The 25,784-nt window shown below is 41.5% G+C and overlaps 1 protein-coding gene across 12 annotated transcripts in view; it reads left to right on the top strand.

Annotated features, from left to right (window-relative positions):
• The window catches only part of RPRD2 (regulation of nuclear pre-mRNA domain containing 2), a 113,559-nt gene that overhangs the window by 71,596 nt on the left and 16,179 nt on the right, over window positions 1-25,784 (top strand). For 6 of the 12 annotated variants that reach the window (XM_016926427.3, XM_016926416.4, XM_063814131.1 and 3 more), the window contains 7 exons: window positions 5,684-5,784; window positions 6,641-6,718; window positions 7,990-8,042; window positions 9,005-9,131; window positions 10,978-11,153; window positions 22,001-22,283; window positions 24,772-25,029. In XM_016926427.3, the coding sequence (XP_016781916.1) occupies window positions 5,684-5,784; window positions 6,641-6,718; window positions 7,990-8,042; window positions 9,005-9,131; window positions 10,978-11,153; window positions 22,001-22,283; window positions 24,772-25,029 (1,076 nt within the window). The remainder of the gene's footprint in view (window positions 1-5,683; window positions 5,785-6,640; window positions 6,719-7,989; window positions 8,043-9,004; window positions 9,132-10,977; window positions 11,154-22,000; window positions 22,284-24,771; window positions 25,030-25,784) is intronic. The other 6 variants (XM_054670502.2, XM_016926420.4, XM_063814134.1 and 3 more) reach the window with 1 other exon arrangement.

Raw genomic sequence — 25,784 nt, 5'->3', positions numbered from 1 at the left:
TTCTATCTCCTGGGACCTCCTTATTCCCTGAGACACCACAATATTGAAATTAGAACAATTAATAGCCCTACAGTGGCCTCTCAGTGTTCAAGTGAAAGGAAGAGTCACACATCTTTCGCTTTAAATAAAAAACTAGAAAAGATTAAGCTTAGTGAGTAAGGCATGTTGAAAGCCAAGATAGGCTGAAAGCTAGGCCTCTTGCACCAGTTAGCCAGGTTGTGAATGCAAAGTTCTTGTAGGAAATTAAAAATGCTACTGTAGTGAACACATGAATGATAAGAAAGCAAAATAGCTTTATTGCTAATATGGAGAAAGTTAGTGGCCTGGATAGAAGATCAAGCCAGATACAACATAAAGCCAAAGCCTAATCCAGAGCAAGGCCCTAACTCTCCTCAATTCTATGAAGGTTGAGAGAGGTGAGGAAGCTGTGGAAATAGGTTCATGAGATTTAAGGAAAGAAGTCATCTCTATAACACAAAAGTGTAAGATGAAGCAGCAAGTGCTGATGTAGAAGCAGCAGCAAGTTGTCCAGAGCTTCAGCTAGGATCACTCATGAAGGTGGCTCCAGTAATCAGCAGATTTTCAAGGTAGATGAAACAGCCTTCTGTTGGAAGATGACATGTAGGACTTTCATAGCTAGAAGGAAGTCAGTCCTTGCTTCAAAGCACAGGCTGACTCTCTTGTTAGGAGCTAATACAGCTGTCTGGCAACTTTGAGTTGAAGCCAGTGTTCATATACAATTCTGAAAATCCTAGGGCTGTTAAAAATTATGCTAAATCTATTCTGTCTGTGCTCTGTAGATGGAACAGCAAAGCCCAGGTGACAGCACATCTGTTTACAGTGTGGTTTGCTGAATATTTTAAGCCCAATGTTGAGACCTGCTCTTGTTCAGGGAAAAAAAAAAAAAAAACACAGATTCTTTACAAAATATTACTGTTCATTGACAATGCACCCAGTCACCCAAGAGCTCTGATGTATAAGGAGATTGATGTTATTTTCTTGCTTGCTAACACAACATTTATTCTGCCCATGGTTAAAGGAGTAATTTGACCTTTCAATTCTTGTTGTTTAAGAAATACAAACCGGCCGGGCATGGTGGCTCATGCCTGTAATCCCAGCACTTTGGGAGGCCGAGGCAGGCAGATCACGAGGTCGGGAGATCGAGACCATCCTGGCTAACCTCGTGAAACCCCGTCTCTACTAAAAATACAAAAAATTAGCTGGGCGTGGTGGCAGGCGTCTGTAGTCCCAGCTACTCAGGAGGCTGAGGCAGGAGAATGGGGTGAACCCTGGAGGTGGAGCTTGCAGTGAGCCAAGATCGCCACTGCACTCCAGCCTGGGCAACAGAGCAAGACTCCGTCTCAATTAAAAAAAAAAGAAATACAGGGCTGGGCATGGTGGCTCACACCTGTAATCCCAGCACTTTGGGAGGCCAAGGCTAGTGGATGGATCACTTGAGGTCAGGAGTTCAAGACCAGCCTGGCCAACATGGTGAAACCCCGTCTCTACTAAAAATAAAAATTAGCCAGGCATGGTGGCACACGCCTGTAATACCAGCCACTCAGGAAGCCGAGGCAGGACAATTGCTTGAACCCAGGAGGCAGAGGTCGCAGTGAGCTGAGATCGCGCCATTGCACTCCAGCCTGGGCAACAAGAGCAAAACTCCGTCTCAAATAAAAAGAAAAAATACAGGCTGGGCACGGTGGCACACGCCTGTTATCCCAGCACTTTGGAAGTCCGAGATGGGAAGATCTCTAGAGCTCAGGAGTTTGAGATCAGCCTGGGCAACATTGCGAGACATAGTCTCTATTATTAAAAAAAGAAAGAAAGACATTTTGTAAGGCTATAGTTGCTGCTAATAATGATTCCTTTTATGGATCTGGGCAAAGGAAATTGAAAACCTTCTGGAAAGGATTCACCATTCTAGATGGCATGAAGAACATTTGTGATTCATAGGGAGAGGTCAAAATATCAACATTAAGGCCAGGCATGGTGGCTTTTAACACCTGTAATCCCAACACTTTGGAGGCCGAGGCAGGCAGATCACGAGGTCAAGAGATCGAGACCATCCTGGCCAACATGGTGAAACCTTGTCTCTACTAAAAATACAAATATTAGCTGGGTGTGGTGGTGCATGCCTGCAGTCCCAGCTATCATGATCAGTCATCATCAAGGCAAGACCCTCCACCAGCAAGAAGAATATGATTTGCTGGAGACTCAGATGATTGTTAAGAGTTTTTTAGCTATAAAGTATTTTTTTAACTAACATATGGATATTGTTTTTAATACATAATGCTATTGCACACTTAATTGACTATAGTATAGTGTAAATGTAACTTTTTAAAAATTTATTGGTTTGTTTTTAGAGACAGAGTCTTACTGTGTCACCCAAGCTGGAGTGCAGTGGTGTTGTCAGGGCTCACTGCAGACTCGAACCCCTGGTCTCAACCGATTCTCACACCTCAGCCCTCCAAGTGGCTGGGACTACAGGTGTGCCCCACCATGTCTGGCAAGTTTTTGTATTTTTTGCAGAGATGGGGTTTCGCCACGTTGCCCAGGCTGGTCTCAAACTCCTGGGCTCAGGTGATCCGCCAGCTTCAGCCTTCCAAAGTGCTAGAACTGCAGGCGTGAGCCACCGTGCCCAGCCTAAACCTTACAATTTTCTAGAGGTTTATTAACCAGAAAGAACAGACTCTGTTGTCACTTCTTATATTTTTTATGCTGAGATTCTTTCTGTCATTATTTAAGAAAAAAAAAAAAAAGTTGAGCCAGGAACCGTGGCTCACACCTGTAACCCCAGCACTTTGGGAGGCCGAGGCAGGCAGATCATGAGGTCAGGAATTTGAGACCAGCCTGGCCAATACGGTGAAACCCCATCTCAACTAAAAATATATATATACAAAAATTAGCTGGGCATGGTGTCACTGGCCTGTAGTCCCAGCCACTTGGGAAGCTGAGGCAGAAGAATCGCTTGAACTTGGGAGGCGGAGGTTGCAGTGAGCAGAGATGGTGCCACTGCACTCCGGCTTGGGCGACAGAGCAGGACTCATCTCAAGAAAAGAAAAGAAAAAAAGTCATGCGTTGCTTAACATCAAGAATATGTTCTGAGGCCAGGTGCGGTGGCTCACACCTGTAATCCCAGCACTTTGGGAGGCCAAGGCGGGCAGATCACTTGAGGTCGGGAGTTCAAGACCAGCCTAACCAACATGGTGAAACCCGTCCCTACTAAAAAAAAATACAAAATTAGCTGGGCGTGGTGGCAGGCGCCTATAATCCCAGCTATCCCGGAGGCGGAGGCAGGAAAATCGTTTGAACCCAGGAGGCGGAAGTTGCAGTGAGCCGAGATCGCACCATTGCACTCCAGCCTGGGTGACAGAGCAAGACTCTGTCTCCAAAAAAAAAAGAGTATGTTCTGAAAAATGTGTCATTAGGAAATTTTATCCTTTGAACATCCTAGAGTGTACTTACATAAACGTAGATGGCATAGCCTACTAAAAACCGAAGCTATGTTGTGTAGCCTATTGCTCTTCAGCTGTAAACCTGCACTGCATGTCACTGTATTGAATACTATAGGCAGCTATAACAATGGTAAGTACATATCTAAACTTTTTTTTTTTTAAACGGAGTCTCACGCTGTCTCCAGGCTGGAGTGCAATGGCGCAATCTCAGCTCACTGCAACCTTCGACTCCTTGGTTCAAGCAATTCTCCTGCCTCAGCGTCCCGAGTAGCTGGGATTACAGGCATGTGCCACCGCACCCAGCTAATTTTTGTATTTTTAGTAGAGACGGGGGTTTCACCATGTTGGCCAGGATGGTCTCGATCTCTTGACCTTGTGATCCGCCTCCCTCGGCCTCCCAAAGTGCTGCGATTACAGGCATGAGCCACCACATCCGGCTGTATCTAAACATTATAGAACACAGAAAATTGTGAAAAGTATAAAGAAAAATCCACTCACTTTCACCAAATGGAGATTTACAAGATAACAATTTCAGCATTACTATCTTACAGTCTTTTTCTTCTATAAATGTTAGTATTGTATTTGAAACCAGTCACACACATAGTCAGGCATACCTTGGAGATATTGAGATTTCAGTTCCAAACCGCCACAATAAAGCAAATATTGCAATAAAGCATGTCACACGCAGGTGGATCGCTTGAGCCCAGGAGGCTGAGGCTGCAGTGAGCCAAGATCACGCCACCATAGTTCAGCCTCGACAACTGAGTGAGACCCTGTCTCAAAAAAAAAGAAAATTGTAAGGTTTAATACAATTTTCTCTGTTTCTTACATAAGCCATTCTTAGGCAAGAAAAAAATTCTTTGTGAACACATGATGTTATGGATTCATAGGCTCTCATCCTTGAAAGAGGCCTTAAGTTTGACATAGCTTTTTTTTTTTTTTTTTTTTTTGTCTTCAATCTCCATATGGTTTGGTGGATTCACTTAAGGAGAGGTTATATTCCTGTTTTGTCTTTTGATAGATCTATGAAATTATTAGAATGGTTTCTGTTCTTTGGCAGATCTGCTAGAATAAAATTTCTTTTCTCTACGGCTTCATACTTTTGTCCTTGTTTTGCTTCCTGAGATCACACCAGTTTGATTCCTCTCCCTGACAATGGTTACGCCCTTCCTGCATTGTTTTTTATTTCTTCTGCATTTCACGTAAGACATAATTAAAATCTTTACTTAAATTATTAACTTTATTGGTAATTATTTCTCATTCACTTCTACTTTAACACTTTTTTTTTTGAGACAAGGTCTTGCTTTGTGGCCCAGGCTGGGTTGCAGTGTTGTGATCACCAGTCAGTACAGTACAGATCCTCTTGCCTCAGACTCCCATGTAGGGGGTACTACAAATGTGTGCCACTACATGTGGCTAATTTTTTCATTTTTAGTAGAGATAAGGTCTCTCTCTGTTTCTCAGGCTGGTCTTAAACTTCCGAGCTCAAGTGATTTTCCCACCTCGGCCTTCCAGAATTGGCCAGACTGGTCTCAAACTCCTGACCTCAGGCAATCCATCCACTACGGCCTCCCAAAATTGGCCAGACTGGTCTCGAACTCCTGACCTCAGGCAATCCATCCACTTCGGCCTCCCAAAGCGCTGGGATTACAGGCGTGAGCCACTGTGCCCAGCCAACATTGTTTAAAGTTAGGTAGCCAACTTGAACCTGAAGCTCATCTGTGAACCAAACAGAATAAACCAATACCCTTTACTTCCCTCATTCTTACTATGTATTCTCATAGTATTATGTAATAGTTTTTTAGAAAACATGTTACAGTATGTGATTGGTTCATGATTTTTTCTAAACCTTTAAAAAATGAAAAAATATAGCATTGCTAAACCTTGTCTTCTCATTCAGTACTAGTGTAATTGTGTTTTAGAATGCCAGTTGTGTCTGCACATTCCCAGCCCTCTCAAGTTCATATCCATCAAAGCTGTCAGTATGTCATCTGTAGCTTCATCTATGTCATTTATAAAAGTGTTGAATTGGTAATTATTTTAAGTTTAAGTTAAAATAATCTTAAAGTTTAAGATTTCTTTAGTCCTGGATAGAAAAAAGGTTTTGAAATAAACATCAGAAGAAATTTGGAAAATAATTTTATTGATAACTTTATTTTCAGATTTCTAGTTTGGAGTAGAAGTCAAGGTTTTTATAGTCTGTATTACTTTTTCTTTGTTTTCAGGGATCCATCTGTCTCTAAGTCTGTAGAACGAATCTTTAAAATCTGGGAAGATAGAAATGTATACCCAGAAGAAATGATTGTGGCATTGAGAGAAGCTTTGAGTAAGTGTCTTTTTCTCTCCTAAAAGAAAATTTTGAGTCAGTCTTTACAATTACATAATTTTATAGATCTGGTCATGTTGTATAATAGTGAAAAATTAAGTTTTGAATCTAGCCCTATTTGTTTAAAGTTAAATATTTATGAAAAATCTAGATCTGTTTGAATTAAAATGTAAGTAGAATTGGTTTTAGGGATGGGGTCGGATTTTGTTTTTTAGTGACTACAAAAGTCAAGCATGTTAAGTGGTAATAGCCATCTGGTTATTTTCCTGCATTTGCGTTGAGTGTTTCAAATGGTTCATTGTTTGTGTTAATAAATACTGCCCTGTGCCCTTACTGTTGGAGAATTTTTGCACAGGGTGTCAGTTCTTACTAAGCTGTTTGGTAGTAAGCATATATCAGCAGTCTTTAGACTGTCTTTTGATTTAGATTTACAGTAAGTTGTGTACTGTTTTGTTAAAAGGAATTATGTATTATATGCATGTAATTAAGTTATTGAACAGAAGTTTGTGATAATCTGCTACCATGACCGTCATTTTACTAGAAATTTGCTTTAAAAATGGCATCTTCTAAGAAGCTGTTAAATTCTTCATTTTAATTTGTTAATTGGTATTTTTAAGCCTCCTCCCCTATTCTTTTCAGAATTGGTAATTTTGCTGATGATAAAAATCGTGTTTATTTGACAGCTTCTTAGATCGGGTAGGAATTTCTATTTTTTCATAAAAATGAAAGAAAAGGAAAGAAAGAAACAACACACAGTCTCGGATTGCCTTTTTTCATGCTGCAACTTTGGCACTGAAGTGGACAGACAGAACAGCTTCCCATAATGCCAGATTGCAAAAACTGAAATGTTTTCCAGGTACCACTTTCAAAACTCAGAAGCAGCTGAAAGAAAATCTGAACAAACAACCGAATAAGCAGTGGAAGAAATCACAAAGTAAGGAACAAAATCTCAACTAATATAAAATTACCTCCTCTTTTTGGAGCAGAAGAAAATGTAGACCATTTGACATCGTACCTGGCATAAACCATGGGCAAGCCTGTTTTCCAGGTCTGGGAGGCTCCCAGTGACCTATGCTAAACAAGCCATCATGGAGATACTTCTAAAAAAAAAAAAAAAGCAAACAAAAACTACACTTTAAAACAAAGGAAATGCAGAAAAGGGTTTAATTGAGTGAAGATTCAAGAGTAGTTGGGGGATTGAAAGAAGAAAAAAATACTTGATAGTGTCCAGGATAATTTTCAGGTTCAAGGATATATGATGTTAGAGGCAGCTGGCATTAAACAACAGATCTGAAGAGGAGACTAGGCATTAAGAAGCATTTCTGTGGGAACCATGAAATCTCCAGATTTGGGGGATATACTCTACCAAATTAGACATGGACCTCAGATCCTGGCCAGAAGCTCATTCTGTAATGGGAGCTCCTGTTATATTTATCGTATTTACCCAGCATGAGATCAAGGGAATGGAATACTGCATGTGATAGGCTGCTGTGGGCAAACTGAGGAATATTGAGAGAGACTTGAAGGTGTGGAGGGAACAAAGTAAAAGACAGTGAGAATTGGGAGGTGAAACGAGATACTTGGGATGGTTTTGCTCCAGCGAGCATATGATATCCATCATGATTAAGGGAGTCCTCAGACATCTTTTTGGTCATAAGTTGCATGCTTAGGAACAACAGGAGTCGTCATTTCAGCCAAAGTTCAACCACAGTATTAATATACCTAGAAGTTTCCTTGCCTATTTTTGCTATGAATTGAGTCAGCAGAAAAAGAAATTCAAAGGATAAATTTATAGGAATAGAGTTATTTGTCACCAATTTTCTTCAGCCAGTGCTCAGGATTAATTGGATGTCCTGTTCCTGAACACTCTTAATTTGAGGTATTTAGATCCTGTTACACCCAGACTAGGAAAAAAAGGTACTTGATGTATCTCAGTGTCTCCAAATCAATAATTCTAGGACTTTATGACCTGAAGGGTCTGTTGGAGGTAAGTAGGTTAGGTCTGTCTAAATAGCGTATTTTTACATTGACCACATTTAGGAATGTTCAAATTTCCTAGTCCATTATTTATTTTAGGAATTATGACTTAAATGTGCATGTTTGCCATATGTTCAGAGTATATCTTCAACTATAGAGCTAAAATTTTTCCTGTTAGTCAACTTTTTGTGTCTGTATTCTTAATGACCTTTTGTTTAATTCCAACAGCATCTACAAATCCAAAAGCTGCTCTCAAGTCTAAGATAGTTGCTGAATTTCGAGTAAGTTACAGAATTTGTTTAATATAGCAAAGTATTATTCACCCCTTTTGTATTATAGTTTCCTGTATAGTCCAATAAGATTTATCTGTATTCAATTACACATGTCATGTTTTAAACATGCATGAACTGTTCTAAAGGAACCCAGATTGGGATTAGATTGCTTGGCGTTTTATCTGTTCCCCTAATGGTAGAAATAACCTTCTTCCAGTATATCTATTATCAGCTGAGTTCCATATTCAATTTATGCCAGCAAGAGAGTTTATTTTCCTGTGAAACTCTTTCTAAATTAGAATTTGCTTAGAATAACAGAAGGCTATGTTTATGTAATTAAAATTTAAAGAGGCTATATAAATGGACCTTTGTCTGTTTTAGTCTTAATTCTGTATCCATAAATTAGCTTTGTGTAATGAAGGAAAAGGATCTTTTAAAGTCTGTAACTAGGCTGGGCGCGGTGGCTCACGCCTGTAATCCCAGCACTTTGGGAGGCCGAGGTGGGCGGATCACGAGGTCAGGAGATCGAGACCATCCTGGCTAATACGGTGAAACCCCGTCTCTACTAAAAATTAAAAAAAAAAAAATTAGCTGGGCGTGGTGGCGGGCGCCTGTAGTCCCAGCTACTCAGGAGGCTGAGGCAGGAGAATGGCATGAACCCGGGAGGCGGAGCTTGCAGTGAGCCGAGATCGTGCCACTGCACTCCAGCCTGGGCAACAGAGCGAGACTCCATTTCAAAAAATAATAAATAAATGAAGTCTATAACTAAACATGGTTTTGACATGATAATTGATCATTAATATCTGTCACCGTGAGAAAAAGTGAAAAGTTTTTTTCCTCCCAGGGTTTTGTTAAGCTTTAGGGTTTTTGTTTGTTTGTTTTGTTTTGTTTTGTTTTACAAAATGAGGAGAGAGAGAATGAGAATAATTGAATGATCTTGTAAATGAAATATGACTCTGGTCTGTGTTTAGTCTCAGGCCCTAATTGAAGAGCTGTTGCTATACAAGCGCTCAGAAGATCAGATAGAACTGAAGGAAAAGCAGTTGTCAACTATGAGGGTGGATGTGTGCAGCACAGAAACTCTCAAATGCTTAAAAGGTAATGCTTACATCCTTTTAGAGTAAGTCAGATTTTCTTTCCATATGTGTCATTTTTCCGGTAATCATACTGGTTTACCTCATAAGGAGATCCTTGGGTAGAAAGCAGTTGTGGCACCTCTGGTTTCCCAGGTAGTTATTTCATGCATATAAATTTCATAAGTAAATTCTGTTGTTCTCATTTCTAGTACTTTCTTGGTGTACTAGGTTATATATAGACAGTTGTATTTCACATGTATGGTTAATTGGTATGGGTATGCTCTTTAATGAAGTCACTCTAATGCCTCATAAAATCTAGTTAGACCATCTAGTTTCCTTGCATTGTAAATTGTAAATCATACTAATAATTTATTATAATGTAAGCCTCATGAAGGCAGAAATTATATTGATTTGTTCATTGCTATACCCTGGCACCTAGAACAATGCTTGGCACATAATAGATATTTGATGAATATTTTTGAAATAATAAGTAAATGACTACTAGCTATTAATTTTGGCACCAATTTTATTCCTGTACCGTACTTTAAATTTAACAGACCAGACACAGTGCCTGTAATCTCAGCACTTTGGGAAGCCAGGGCAGGAGGACTGCTTGAGACCAAGAGTTTGAGACTAGCCTGGGCAACATAGTGAGACCCTGTCTCTACAAAAAAATTAAAACATTAATGAGCTTGGTGGCACACACCTGTAGTCCTAGCTGCTTGGGAGGCTGAGGCAAGCAGATTGTTTGACCCCAGGAGGCTGTAGTGAACTCTGATCATGTCACTGCACTCCAGCCTGGGTGACAGAAGAGACCGTCTCTAAAGAAAAATTTTTTAAAAACAAACAATTTAACATATATTACCTAATTCAATCCTCATAACAGAAAACATACTAAAAATCTCTATTTTATCACGAGAGATCTGAGGTCTTGTAAGGAGATTAGTAGCTTACCCAAGTTACACAACTGATAAGAGGCAAAGCCAAACTTTATACTCATATCCAAAGCCATATTCTGCCAGTCACTGGGAAAGAAGTAGATATACTGAATTATCATGAATATTTTTCAGATAGGAAAGAAGAACTTTTATTGTGATACATACAGAGGTCACTTTATTTTTACTTTTCTGAACGTTACTTTTCTCGTTTAAGAGATAACATCTTACTACCTTCTGTAATGCAAAAGTTATGGTATAAGCGAATACAGTTGAGCTTCATTCTGTTATTCCTAAGTAAGTAGCGGTGTGGAATCCAATTTGTGAAGAAAATAATTAATCAACAAACTCTTTTAGTTGAACTTTCTTTTCTTTACCTTAATTACAAGTGCCTTCACTCTGGCAGGTTCACATGAGTCTGTTCTGTAAAGAATTTTAATAATCTGTTTTGTGATTTTGTGATTTGGAGAAACTTGTTTAAGATAAAATTGTGAGGCCGGGCACGGTGGCTCACAACTGTAATCCCAGCACTTTGGGAGGCCCAGGCAGGCGGATCACGAGGTCAGGAGCTCGAGACCATCCTGGCTAACACAGTGAAACCCCATCTCCGCTAAAAATACAAAAAATTAGCCGGGCGTGGTGGCAGGCGCCTGTAGTCCCAGCCACTCAGGAGGCTGAGGCAGGAGAATGGCGTGAACCCGGGAGGCGGAGCTTGCAGTCAGCTGAGATCGCGCCACTGCACTCTAGCCTGGGCAACAGAGTGAGACTCCGTCTCAAAAAAAAAAAAAAAAAATGAAACTAAGAGTATTAGAGTACTGCACAGTAAGGCAGCAAGAGTATGTTCACAAAGAGAGGTTTTCTTCAAAAGTCAAAAGACTAAATTTTTTTATTTTTTATTTTATCCTGAAATGAATATTTCCCATGTCATTTTAGATAAAACAGGTGGGAAGAAGTTCTCCAAAGAATTTGAAGAGGCAAGCTCCAAGCTGGAAGAATTTGTGAATGGATTAGATAAGCAGGTGAAAAATGGACCCTCATTAACAGAAGCACTGGAAAATGCTGGAATTTTCTATGAAGCACAATACAAAGAAGTAAAAGTGGTGGCTAATGTAAGTAATAATTAAAGCTGTCTTATACTGAATGCTTGTTACTATATTTCAGAGATTGTTAACATGCATTATCTAACTCTGTTAGGATATGCATTTTTATCTCCTTATTGCAGATGAAATTACTTTTGGGATAGGTGCTGTGGTGCACACCTGTAATCCCAGCACTTTGGGAGGCTGAGGCAGGAGGATTGCTTGAGCCCAGGACTTTGAGACCAGCCTGGGCACCATGGTGAAACCGTGTGTCTAGCAAAAAAGTACAGAAATTATCTGGGCATGATCTCAGACTTCAATGAGCTGTGATCACGCCACTGCACCCCAGCCTGGCCAACAAGAGTGAGACCCGTCTCAAAAAAAATAGAAGAAGAAATTATGAGGATTAGTAAACTTGTACAAGGTAATACAGCTAGTAAGTGGTAGAATAAGACCTGGGTCTTTTTTTTTTTTTTTTTTTGGAACGGAGTTTGTCGCTCTTGTTGCCCAGGCTAGAGTGCAGTGGTGCGATCTCAGCACACAGCAACCTCCGCCTCCCGGGTTCAAGCGATTCTCCTGCCTTAGCCCTGCTGAGTAGCTGGGATTACAGGCATGCACCACCATGCCCGGCTAATTTTGTATTTTTAGTAGAGACGAGGTTTCTCCATGTTGGTCAGGCTGGTCTCAAACTCCCGACCTCGGGTGATCCACCTGCCTTGGTCCCGCAAAGTGCTGGGATTACAGGCAGGAGCCACCGTGCCCGGCCCAATTTTTGTATTTTTAGTAGAGATGGGGTTTCTCCATATTGGTCAGGCTGGTCTTGAACTCCTGCCCACCTTGGCCTCCCAAAGTGCTGGGATTACAGGTGTGAGCCACCGTCCCTGGCCTTACTTTTTTTCTTAACCAGAAAACTGGATGGAAACATCCTGTTACCAAATTTCATGTAAATTGACTGAATTAAGGAACTTTTTTTTTTTTTTGAGACGGAGTTTCCCTCTTATTGCCTAGGCTGGAGTGCAATGGCGTGATCTCGGCTCACTTCAACCTCCGCCTCCCGGGTTCAAGTGATTCTCCTGCCTCAGCCTCCTGAGTAGCTGGGATTACAGGCATGTGCCACCACACCTAGCTAATTTCATATTTTTAGTAGAGATGGGGTTTCTCCATGTTGGTCAGGCTGGTCTCAAACTCCCTACCTCAGGTGATCCGCCCACCTCGGCCTCCCAAAGTGCTGGGATTACAGGCATGAGCCACCACACCCAGCCAGGGAACTTCTTTTTATTCCCCCAAGAAAGGGAGAGAGGTGATGAATGGGCATGTGTCTAATGACCTCTGAAAGAAACTAACTGTTCCATAATGAATTTTTTTTAAGTTTTAATCACTGTGTATCGTCGTAAAAGCATATGGTACTGTAGGTCCCACCAGTCCTACTTCGTAGAAGCAATCCCTTTTAATGAATTTTGCTATTTTTTTCTGGCATTTGCTCCCATATTTGTAAATGATTTGCCCATATTATTCTTTCTTGATTTATCCTATTTTAGAAATAGCTGTTAACTTCCTGATATGACAGATGTGGATTTAGCTTATACTCACCCGCCTTTCTCCTTCTCCCAGTTTTGTTGTATAACTGTTTTAAATCTGTTATCTATAAATTAAAGGACTGTATTTACTATTTTTTGACCATTAACACTAGACTCCCTACTTCGTAAAATTTGGTTAGTAGCATCCCTATTTGCTCCCATTAGTTTTCATCTATCCGTTCAATTTTCCAGCTTCAATCAACTATATTTACTTTTTTTTGTTGTTTTTTTTTTTTTTTTTTGAGATGGAGTCTCGCTCTGTCACCCAGGCTGGAGTGCAGTGGCGCACTCTTGGCCTCACTGCAACCTCCACCTCCAGGGTTCAAGTGATTCTCCTGCCTCAGCCTCCCGAGTAGCTGGGATTACAGGTGCATGCCATCATGCCTGGCTAGTTTTTGGTTTTTTAGTAGAGACAGGGTTTCACCATGTTGGACAGGCTCGTCTTGAACTCCTGGCCTCAAGTGATCCACCCACCTTAGCCTCTCAAAGTGACGGGACCATAGGCATCAGCCCCCACACCCAGCCAACTATATTTACTTCTGTATTGTCAAAGTTGGTAATATTTACATTCTGTTCTATAATCATACTTAATTACTCTTTGCTACTCTAAAGGTTGAAAAACAATTTTTCAAAAAGCTTACATTATAACTCTGTAAACATTGTTCATTGCAAGGTTTTGTGGTAACTATAGTTGTACTAGAAGTTTTGTTTTTTCCTAGAGTTTTGTTTTCTCTTTTATTGTTTGCCCTTGCATAGCCTTTTTAAATTCTCCATCACACCAGCTATTCTGAATTCCCTTTTCCCCCTGGGTCCTCCTTACCTGAATTTTCATTTTCCGTCCCCAGTTTAGGTTATTCCCTAAGTCTCAGGCTAAAATAGCTCTTAACTGTTGTCCTGAGTTGAGTCCTCTATTTTCCAGATTCCATGTCTTTTTTTCTTGGTTTCTATCATTGTACTGGAGCAGTCTCAAGTAATTTCCCAAAAAAAAGTGTTTGTGAGAGGGAAATTTTGTCTGACCTTATATTTAGAAATGTCTTAGGCTGGGCACAGTGGCTCATGCCTGTAATTCCAACACTTTGGGAGGCTGAGGTAGGAGGATCACTTGAGGCCAGGAGTTCGAGATTAGCCTGGGCAACATTGTGAGACCCTTCTGTACATTAAAAGAAGAAAGAAAAGGAAAAGTACATTAAAATGTCTTAGATCATTGATTTTCTCCCCCTGCCCAACCCCAAATTGGCTAATGGATATAAGCAGGTTGATTTTCAGCTTTTAGGAAATGTTTACATTTAATACAGTAAATTTCCTTCTAAGTTGCATCCCATGAGTTTTTATATTTAAGTATATCTTTTGCAAAGAGCATATAGTTGGATCTTGTTTTAGTTTTATTGTTATGTTTTGATCTAGTCTGAAAATCTTTGACTTTGCAGTGTTTAGTCTACTTATTGATATGCTTGGGTTTAAGTCTGCCATCTTTCTATTTGTCCTATGTGTCCTTTTCTTTGTTACTCCTTTTTTGCTTTTTTTAATTAATCAAATAATTTTTAGATTTCTGTTTTGTCTCCTGTTTTTGCTTGCATGTACTCTCTCTTCCTCTCTTCCTTTCTCCTTCCCTCTTCCTCCCTCCTTTCCTCTCCCTCCTTCCTTCTTTCTCCCTCCTTCCATCTCCCAGATTTCACCTTTTTATAAGGATACCAGTCATATTAGATTAGGGCCCATCCTGATGACCTCACTTAACTTGATTACCTCTGTAGAAATCCTGTCTTCAAATAATTCTGGGGTACTAGGAGTGAGGACTTCAACATATGAGTCAGGGGGTGCAGAGATAGATAATTCACCCATAACAAATGGCTTCGTGTTTTTTATAAATTTTCAAAAATTCTCAGCTATAGATCTCAATTATTGTTACTGTTTCATCTCCCTCCTCTCCTCTTGGAACTCACATTAGTATGTATATTGGATCTCATTGTTGTGTTCCAAATGCCTTTTTTTATAATCCTTTCTGAATTTTCCATCTTTTATTTCTCTTCTCTGCTTCCTTCTAGATATTCTACTAACTAGTCTTGTAATTCATTAATACTTTATTCTGTTGAATCTTATCTATGATTAAACCAAACCCATCTATTCTTAGTTGGTTTACTTTTCAGTTCTAGAATTGCCACTGAATTTTTTTAAAGAAAGAGTTCAATTTTCTGGTAAAATTTATTCATCTTTTTAAATCTCACCATTATGAAAGATCTTAAGTACAGTATGAAGACCTTTTTTTCCTGAATTATTTGAAAATAAGTTGCTTGTACCCCATTATCCAAAATGTTTTAGTGTGTATTTCCTACTGGACATACTCTCCTACATAACCATCAGGTGTATGTATGTATTTATTTATTTAGCCGGGCGCGGTGGCTCACGCCTGTAATCCCAGCACTTTAGGAGGCCGAGGTGGGTGGATCACGAGGTCAGGAGATCAAGACCATCCTGGCTAACACGGTGAAACCCCGTCTCTACTAAAAATAAAAAAAAATTAGGTGGGCGTGGTGGCGGGCGCCTGTAGTCCCACTACTCTGCAGGCTGAGGCAGGAGAATGACGTGAACCCAGGAGGCGGAGCTTGCAGTGAGCCGAGATCGCGCCACTGCACTCCAGCCTGGGCGACAGAGCAAGACTCCGTCTCAAAAAAAAAAAAAAAAAAAAAAAAAGTTATTTATTTAGAGACGAGTCTCACTGTGTCACCCAGGCTAGAGTGCAGTGGCGCGATCTCGGCTCACTGCAACCCCCGCCTCCTGGGTTCAAGCGATTCTTCTGCCTCAGCCTCCCGAGTAGGTGGAACTACAGGCGCCCACCACCACTTTTTGTATTTTTAGTAGAGATGGGGTTTCGCCATATTGGCCAGACTGGTCTCAAACTCCTGACCTCAGGTGATCCACCTGCCTCGGCCTCTTAAGGTGCTGGGATTACAGGCGTGAGCCACCGTGCCCCTCCAGGTGTAGTTATATAATCAGGAAATTAATTGATACTTTGACACACTTATAATCTAATCCTCAGAACCGATTCATATTGGCCAGTTTTTATAGGAAAAGATCCTATCCAGAATCACAAGTTGCATTCGGTTGTCATCTCTCTTTATTCTCCTTTGATCTGGAACAGTTTCTTAGCTTTCTCCTTGATTTTCGTGACCTAAATGTGTTTGAAGATTACAAGTCAAATATTTTGTATAATGTTTCCCAGTTTGAGTTTATTTGATATTTCTTTGTGATCAGATTGAGGTTATGCATCTTTAGAAGGAATATCACAGAAGTGATTCTGTGTTCTTCATGTTTCGTCTTGTCAGATGGCACACAGGTTTGGTTTATCTCACTACCTGTAATGTTCCCCTTGATATTCTGATTAATGTGGCATCTTCCAGGCTTGTCCATTATAAAGTTTTCCCTTGTTGATTGTTATGGGTTAAATTATGCACCCCAGGCCGGGCGCAGTGGCTCAAGCCTGTAATCCCAGCACTTTGGGAGGCCGAGGCAGGTGGATCACGAGGTCAGGAGATCGAGACCATCCTGGCTAACATCGTGAAACCCCGTCTCCACTAAAAAATACAAAAAATTAGCCGGGCGCAGTGGCAGGTGCCTGTAGTCCCAGCTACTTGGGAGGCTGAGGCAGGAGAATGGCGTGAACCTGGGAAGCGGAGCTTGCAGGGAGCCGAGATGGTGCCACTGCACTCCAGCCTGGGAGACAGAGCAAGACTCCGTCTCAAAAAAAAAAAAAAAAAATCATCCACCCCAAAAAGATGTGTTGAAGCCCTAACCTTCAGTACATGTGAATGTGACCTTATTTGGAAATAGGGTCTTTGCTGATATAATCAAGTTAAAATGAGTTCACTGGGGTGGGCCTTAATCATCCAATATAACTGGTGTCCATATAAGAAGAGGGAAACTGGCTGGGTGCAATGGCTCACACCTGTAATCCCAACACTTTGGGAGGCTGAGGCAGGCAGATCCCTTGAGGTCAGGAGCTCAAGACCAGCCTGGCCAATATGGTGAAACCCCGTCTATACTAAAAATAGGAAAAATTAGCCAGGCATGGTGGCGGGTGCCTGTAATCCCAGCTACTTGGGAGGCTAAGGCAGGAGAACCGCCTGAACCTAGGAGGCAGAGGTTGCAGTGAGCCGAGATCACACCATTGCACTCCAGCCTGGGCAAGAGAGCAAGACTCTGTCTCAAAAAAAAAAAAAAAAAAGAGAAACTGAGAAACTGGACAAAAGCACAGGGAGAACATCATGTGACAGCATAGGCAGATATTGAAGCCATGCAGCTACAAGCCAAAAACATCAAGGATTGATGGCCACCACCAGAAACCAGGAAATGGCAAGGAAGAATTCTGCCCAGTGTCAGAGAGAGCACAGCCTGCTGACATCTTAATTTTGGACCACTAGCCTTCAGAGACAATAAATTTCTGTTGTTTTAAGCCACTCATTTTGTAGTACTTAATTAACCACTGCCCTAAGAAACTAATATAGCAATTAATGAATGTTTTGTGAGGAAGTATTTTGAAACTATGTAAATATCTTGTTCCTTACCAGACTTTCGATGTATTCATTTATTTATATGAATGGACTTGAATCCTATTTACTCACTGTTTTAATTCATTACTACTAATATTTACTTTGATGCTCAGTTTGACAAAGTTTTGGTCAATGTGAGCTCCTTTCTGTGTTCTTTTGACATATCCCCCCCCCCTTTTTTTTTTTTTTTTTTTTTTGAGACGAACTTTCCACTCTTGTTGCTCAGGCTGGAGTGCAGTGGCACGATCTCGGCTCACTGCAACCTCCGCCTCCCAGGTTTAAGCAATTCTCCTACCTCAGCCTCCCAAGTAGCTGGGATTACAGGCATTCGCCACCACGCCTGGCTAATTTTATATTTTTAACAGTGATGGGGTTTCACCATGTTGGCCAGGCTGGTCTCAAACTCCTGACCTCAGGTGATCCGCCTGCCTCTGCCTCCCAAAGTGCTGAGATTACAGGTGTGAGCCACTGGCACCACTTTTTTACGCTACTAATTACTTTTCTAACAGTGTAAAACCTTGCTCCCTTGTCTTCAATATATTTACTTTTTTTTTTTTTGGAGATGGAGCCTCGTGCTGTTGCCCAGGCTGGAGCGCGGTGGCACAGTCTTGGCTCACTGCAACCTCTGTTTCCCGGGTTCAAGCGATTCTCCTGCCTCAGCCTCCTGAGTAGCTGGGACTACAGGCGCACACCACCACGCCCAGCTAATTTTTGTATTTTTAGTAGAGATGAGGTTTCACCATATTGGTCAAGCTGGTCTTGAACTCCTGACCTCATGATCTGCGCTCCTTGGCCTCCCAAAGTGCTGGGATTACAGGCGTGAGCCACCACGCCTGGCCTCAGTATTTTTACTTAATCAGTTGTGGCCAGTCTCCCAGCACTTCCATCTCTCTCCAACCACCTTTATGGGTTTTCTTTTTATCCTGCTTAGACTCCAACATCCTTTGCAATGCCTCCCTCCCATGCAGACATTTTTCTCATTTTTGGGTCCATTCTCTCTAAGCCACTGAGTTTCTTCCCTCAGCTCCAGCTAATGGGTTGTGGACTAAATTGCTCACAGAGGAAGGGAAAGAAATTTTTCACTATTTTCATGAACATATTAATCATAGCTGTTTGGTTTTTGTCATATAGTTCCAATATTGGCTTCACCTGTTACGGGTATGTTAGTGGTGTTTGGTGTTTTTGTTTTGTTTTGTTTAGTGCCCAGAGGTAGCTGCTAATGTAGTGTCTGCATTTTCTTTTTAGCCATTTGGACCTATCTCTTAGCATGCCTGCTAATTTTTTATCAAATGCTGAACATTAAAAGATTATGGAGTCTCTGGATGATTTTTCTTCCTTTAGAGACAGTTCACCCTTGTTTTGCTAGGCAGATATTGAGGCTGGTCATATTAATTAAATCTGAAACCTAACTGACTTGAGGCTGAATTGCAGTTTAAGCAAGCCTTGTTCCACCTCTGGTTCACTCCAGCTTCTGGAATGTAGATTTTTCCCACAGAGAGCCTGGAATGATCACTAAGCCCCCTTCTCCATGGCATAATTTGAACTGTCTAGTCCTTGTTTCCTCATCACTATGAGACCACTGCTTTTTCCAAGGTTTTCTGCTTGGCTTCTTCCCTCTCAAGCAGCTTCAGAATTCAGCAAATATCTTGAAGGGAAAATTGTTGAGCCAGTTCTCTCTTTCATCAGAATCTTGGCCTTTCAGTCCTCTAATTTTTGCCTGTTAAGACCAGCAAGACTGTTAAAAGCTCTGCTTTTTTTCTCTTTATTTAATAGTGGCCCTCTCTTGTCCTTTTTGCCTTAATTCTCAGCTTCTTGCCTAGCTCCCCAGAATCAGCAGAATCCTAAGAGAAAATAATGTCAGCTTAGCTCTCCATGCTTTCCCTCTGATAGTATTTGCCACTTAGTTTTTGGTGGCCTTAGCACTCTCCAGTACATTCAAACAAGTGTGTCTGTGTATCTGGCTTTTCTACTTGTTCTTGATGGGAGCATTAGTCTACTATAAGCTACTGAGTTATATCAAAAGCAAAAAGCTAGATTCTAATGTATTCATATCTTTTTAAAAATAATGCTTCTTGGCTGGGCACAGTGGCTCACACGTGTAATCCCAGCACTTTGGGAGGCTGGGGCAGGCGGATCACCTGAGGTCAGGAGTTCGAGATCAACCTAGCCAACATGGCGAAATTTTGTCTCAACAAAAAATACAAAAATTATCCAGGAGTGGTGGTATGTGCCTGTAGTCCCAGCTACTTGGAGGGCTGAGGTGGGAGGATCGCTTGAACCTGGGAGGTGGAGGTTGCAGTGAGCTATGATCGTGCCACTACACTCAAGCCTGGGTGATAGAACGAGACCCTGTCTGAAATAAAATAAAATAAAGGTTCTTGAATTTACAAAACAAAATAATAACACAATCTAATGGTCATCGACTCTCAAAAAATGAAAAATTCAAAAGATATCTTTAAGACATTAGCAATTAAGACTATCAGGACATCAATAGGATTTAAGCCAAGTGGTCAATATTAACATCAACAGTGGTAAGTCGTATTGATTGTATGTGCCCTTGATATGGTGTGATCGCAGTAGCAGTTTACCTCTGTGGCCTTCCACCCAAAAACTCATTACCCCAGTCTAGCCATTAGAAAAATATCAGTCAAATCTCAATTGACAGTCTACAAAATACCTGACCAGTACTCTTGAAAACTGTCAAGATCGTCAAAACCAGTGAAAGTCCAGGCCGGGCGCGATGGCTTACGCCTGTAATCCCAGCACTTTGGGAAGCCGAGACAGGCTGATCATGAGGTCAGCAGTTCAAGACCAGCCTGGACAACATGGTGAAACCCCGTCTCTACTAAAAATACAAAAATTAGCCAGGTGTGGGGGCGCACGCCTGTAATCCCAGCTACTCAGGAGGCTGAGGCAGGAGAATCACTTGAACCCAGGAGGCAGAGGTTGCAGTGAGCCAAGACCACACCACTGCACTCCAGCCTGGGCGACACAGCGAGACTCCATCTCAAAAAAAAAAAGAAAGAAAGTCCAGCAAAGTGTCACAAACAAGAGGAGTCTAAGGAGAAAGAAGACATGACTACTAAATGTTCTGTGGTATCTTGGATGGGATCCTAGGTTAGAAAAGGACATTAGGTAAAAAAAAAAAAAAAAAAAAAAAAAACCTGAGGAAATCTAAAGTATGGACTTTTGTTAATAATTATGAATATTGATTCATTAATGTGACAAATGTATCATACTAATATAAGATGTTAATAATAGGAAAAATTGGATATAGGCTATATGGGAACTATCTTTGCAATGATTTTCTAACACCTAAAACTTCTTTTACAACAAACTATTTTTGTTTTGAGATAGGGTCTCGCTTTGTCACCCAAGCTGGAGTGCAGTGGTGTGATCACTGCTCACTGCACCTGACCTGGGCTCAAGCAGTCCTCCCACCTCAGCCCCCTAAGTAGCTGGCACTACAGGCAGCTGGGACTACAGGCGCATGCTACCATGCCCAGCTAATTTTTTTATATTTTTTTGTAGAGACAGTATCTCCCTATGTTGCCCAGGCTGGTCTTGAACTCCTGGCTTCAAGTGATCCTCCTTGCCCCAGCCTCCCAAAGTGCTGAGATTACAGACATGAACCACCAGGCCCAGCCCCTGTTTTTTAAAACAATAGCATCTGACCTCCCAGGCTTTGCTTTATTTTTGGATTTGATTTTTTTTTTTCTTGTCTGTCTCATTTCTTGCTGTATCTCCAGTACCTAGAAGATACATTTAGTCTCTCAATAAATATTGGTTGGTTGGATAGATAAACAGGAGCAAGGGAATATAAATTACAGATAACTGCTAGGTTTCTAACTCAGGCAACTGTGTGGATGGTAATATTCACTTAGGGAGTATAAAAAGCAGAAACTAGAAACTACTGCATGCTTGACAGATGATATATTATCTTGTTTTGTGCCAACAATGTACGTGGTTAATAATAGAAAATCTAATCAGAGTCAAAACGGGTGGCCAGGGATGATGGTGTATGCCTGCAATCCTAGCATTTTGGGAGGCTGAGGTGGGAGGATCACTTGAGCCGAGGAGTTCAAGACTAGCCTGGATAACATAGCAGGACCTCATCTCTCATTTAAGAAAATAAAATTTTATTTAAAAAAAAAAAAAAAGCAGTCGAGCACGGTGGCTCAAGCCTGTAATCCCAGCACTTTGGGAGGCCGAGGTGCATGGATTACCTGACATCAGGAGTTCAAGACCAGCCTGGCCAACATGGTGAAACCCCGTCTCTACTAAAAATTCAAAAATTAGCCGGGTGTGGTGGTGCACGCCTATAATTCCAGCTACTCGGGAGGCCGAGGCAGGAGAATCACTTGAACCCAGGAGGCAGAGGTTGCGGTGAGCTATGATCATGCCACTGCACTGCAGCCTGGGCAACAAGAGCGAAATTCCTTCTCAAAAAAAAAAAGAAGAGGCTGGGTTTGGTGGCTCATGCCTATAATCCCAGCACTTTGGGAGGCATGGTGAAACCCCATCTCTATTAAAAATACAAAAATTAGCCAGGCATGGTGATGTGTTCCTGTGGATCCAGCTACTTGGAAGGCTGAGGTAGAAGGATCACTTCAACCCAGGAGGCAGAGGTTGCAGTGAACCGAGATCGTGCCACTACACTCTAGCCTGGGTGACAAAGTGAGACTCTGCCTCAAAAAGAAAAAATGTTAACTTTCTGGTCTTTTTCCAAGGAGTAAACTCCTTTTTTCTCTTTTAGGCATATAAAACCTTTGCTAACCGAGTAAACAATTTAAAGAAGAAGTTGGATCAATTGAAGTCAACCCTTCCAGATCCTGAAGAATCACCAGTTCCTTCCCCAAGCATGGACGCTCCCTCCCCAACTGGTTCTGAGTCTCCTTTTCAGGGAATGGGAGGTGAGGAATCCCAGTCACCAACCATGGAGAGTGAGAAATCTGCCACACCTGAACCTGTGACAGATAATCGTGATGTGGAAGACATGGAACTCTCAGATGTGGAAGATGATGGGTCAAAAATCATTGGTATGTCTTTATGTGATTAATAGACAACTTATTCCTTATCTGTTTTGCCTTCTCAGCAATGAATACATCACAGGCAGGTATTGAAAGATAGTTCATTTCTTAAAAGATAGAACACCAAGGTAGCATTATAATCTCTAGAGCAGTTGTTGAGGATTTGATATGCCAAATGTGTTAAGAATCATTGCTCAGTATCTGCACTGTTAAAATGCTAGCTACTAGGCCATGGGCGGTGGCTCATGCCTGTAATCCCAGCACTTTGGGAGGCCAAGGCAGGTGGATCACCTGAGGTCAGGAGTTCGAGACCACCCTAGCCAACATGGTGTAACCCTGTCTCTACTAAAAATACAAAACTTATCCGGGTATGGTGGCAGGTACCTGTAATTCCAGCTACCCGGGAGGCTGAGGCAAGAGAATCGCTTGAACCTGAGAGAGAGGTTGCAGTGAGCTGAGATCATGCCACTGCACTCCAGTCTGGGAGACAGAGCGAGACTCCGTCTTGGGGGGACGGTCGGGGGAAAGTAGCTACTAGCTACCTGTGGCTAAGCATTTGAAATGAAGCTTGTCCAACTTGAGATGTGCTATAAGTATAAAATACACATTGAGGCCAGTTGCAGTGGCTCATGCCTGTAATCTCAGCACTTTGTGAGGCTGAGGCGGGCAGATTGCTTGAGCCCAGGACTTTGAGACCAGCCTGGGCAACATAGTGAAACCCCGTCTCTACAAAAAATATAAAAATTAGTCAGCGTGGTGGCATGCGTCTGTAGTCCCAGCTGCTGGAAAGGCTGAGGCAGGAGAATCACTTGAGCCTGGGAGGCGGAGGTTGCAGTGAGCCAAGACCATGTCACTGCACTCCAGCCTAGATGACAGAGGGAGACCCTCTCTCCAAAAAAAAAAAAACAGACACATTGGAGTCCAGAAACTAGGCCGAGCATGGTGGCAGAAACTCTCCCAAAGAGTTAAAATATCTCATTAATAATTTTTATATTTATAACACTGAAATGAAAATATTTGGGATATATTAGGATGAATAAAATAGAATTTTTAAATTACATGTGTCTGTTTCTTTTTATTTGTTTGTTTTTGAGAGAAAAAGAGAGTTTCCCTCTGTCGCCCAGGCTGGAGTGCAGTTGCGCAGTCTTGGCTCACTGCATCCTCCATCTCCTGGGTTCAAACAATTCTCCTGCCTCAGCCTCCTGAGTAGCTAGGATTGATTGTAGGTGCCTACCACCACACCCGGCTATTTTTTGTATGTTTATTAGAGACGGAGTTTCACCATGTTGGGCAGGCTGGTCTCGATCTCCTGACCTCAAGTGATCCGCCTGCCTCGGCCTCTCAAAGTGCTGGGAGGTGGGCTTGAGCCACCATGCCCGGCCCTGATTCTTTTTTTTTTAATTTGGCTGCTAGAAAATTTAAACTTACATATGTGGCATATGTGGCTTAAATTGTATTCATGTTAAATAGCACTGTTTTGGGATGAGGGGTCACTTATACTGGAATTCCTTACTCTCTGTCACTTTTGACCATCAAGAATTCCAAAGTCAGTTTGTTAATCACACTTTCAGAAATAACCTGATCTGGTGAATTGTTTCTCTTATATCCCCAGCCTTTATAAATCTTATTAGATAGTTTGACTCCTGTTGAATTCAATGCACTATTGATACAGCCCTTAAAACATTAAAAATAATTATTCAAGGTGATCGAGAGTTAAAACATTGTAGTTTCAAATTAGTTAGTGCCTGATTGCACCCCCCAATAGGGCAATTTCAGGAAGCCAGAGGAAAATACAATGAACACTATAGAGGTTCTGTTTCTAAGAACAGAAGTTCTTAGAAAGTTCTCAGGTTAATGGAAAAGAAAAACACAGGACAATTTATGAAAAATATCATTTCCAAAAGACAGAACACAAATGTGTACCAAATAATAACATGCTTCTTGAATTGTATAGATTTAATACACAAATACTAAGAAAATGCAAAGGAATCATTGAAAAGTAAGATACAAGATAAATTCTGGAAATTGCTTGCTTTTTTTTTTTTTTGAGACGGGAGTCTCGCTTTGTTGCCCAGGCTGGAATGCAGTGGCACAATCTCGGCTCATTGCAACCTCTGCCTCCTGGGTTCAAGCGATTCTCGTGTCTCAGCCTCTGTAGTAGCTGGGATTATAGACACCTGCCACCACACCCAGCTAATTTTTTGTATTTTTTGTGGAGGCAGGATTTCACCATCTTGACCGGGCTGATCTCGAAATCCTGACCTCACATGAGCCATTGTCCCCAGCTGGAAATTGCTTTTAAGCAGATATTAAAGGTGGGAATTATCATAAATTATGAAGAGTATGACTTTTTCAAAAAAGCATGAAGTGAGTCGTTGTTTTCTCTAAAGTAGTGCCTTTTCCCCCAAGTCCGGAAATATTAGGACATGTTATTTCATATAGGAAGCAAAGTCTGGAAAGTAGTAGGATGTAATATCTCTTTTCTTTGTTGAAACAGTCGAGGACAGGAAGGAAAAACCTGCAGAGAAGTCAGCTGTATCCACTTCTGTACCTACAAAGCCAACAGAAAATATCTCAAAGGCCTCTTCATGTACCCCAGTGCCTGTGACCATGACAGCAACTCCACCTCTTCCAAAGCCTGTGAATACTTCTCTTTCCCCTTCCCCAGCATTGGCTTTGCCAAACCTGGCTAATGTGGATCTGGCAAAGATCAGTTCCATCCTTAGCAGTTTAACATCAGTCATGAAAAATACTGGTAAGTAAGCCCAGTAAGGAGGATAAAAAGTTAATTTCCATCTTTTTAAATTGAATCATTAATCTGTTTTTGGGGGGGTTGTTGTTGTTGTTTAGACAGAGTCTCGCTCTGTCTCCCAGGCAGGAGTGCAGTGGTGCAATCTTGGCTCACTGCAACCTCTGCCTCCCGGGTTCAAGTGTTCTGCTGCTTCAGCCTCCCAAGTAGCTGGGATTACAGGCACCTGCTACCACGCCTGGCTAATTTTTGTATTTTTAGTAGAGATGGGGTTTCACCATGTTGGCCAGGCTGGTCTTGAACTTCTGACCTCAGGTGATACACACACCTCGGCCTCCCAAAGTGCTGGGATTATAGGCGTGAGTCACCGTGCCCAGTCTGTTGTTGATTTTTTTTAATTAATGATTTTTTTTTTTTTTTTTTCTGAGATGGAGTTTCAGTCATGTTACCTAGGCTGGAGTGCAATGGTGCAAACTTCACTCACTGCAGCCTCCATCTCCCAAGTTCAAGCAATTCTGCCTTAGCCTCCCAAATAGCTGGGACTACAGGCATGTGCCACCATGCCCGGCTAATTTTGTATTTTTGGTAGAGACAGGGTTTCACCATGTTGGTCAGGCTGGTCTCAAACTCCTGACCTCAGGTGATCCACCCATCTTGGCCTCCCGAAGTGCTGGGATTACAGGCGTGAGCCAGCGCACCCAGCTAAATTAATTGTTAAATTAAAAAATAATCCAATAATGGGTCATTATAGAAAAATTAGA

This window comes from Pan troglodytes, chromosome 1 (genome assembly GCF_028858775.2).
Source record: "Pan troglodytes isolate AG18354 chromosome 1, NHGRI_mPanTro3-v2.0_pri, whole genome shotgun sequence".
NCBI lineage: Eukaryota > Metazoa > Chordata > Mammalia > Primates > Hominidae > Pan > Pan troglodytes.
The sequence above is the reverse complement of the archived record's forward strand: the minus strand, read 5'-3'. Positions and strand labels throughout refer to the sequence as shown.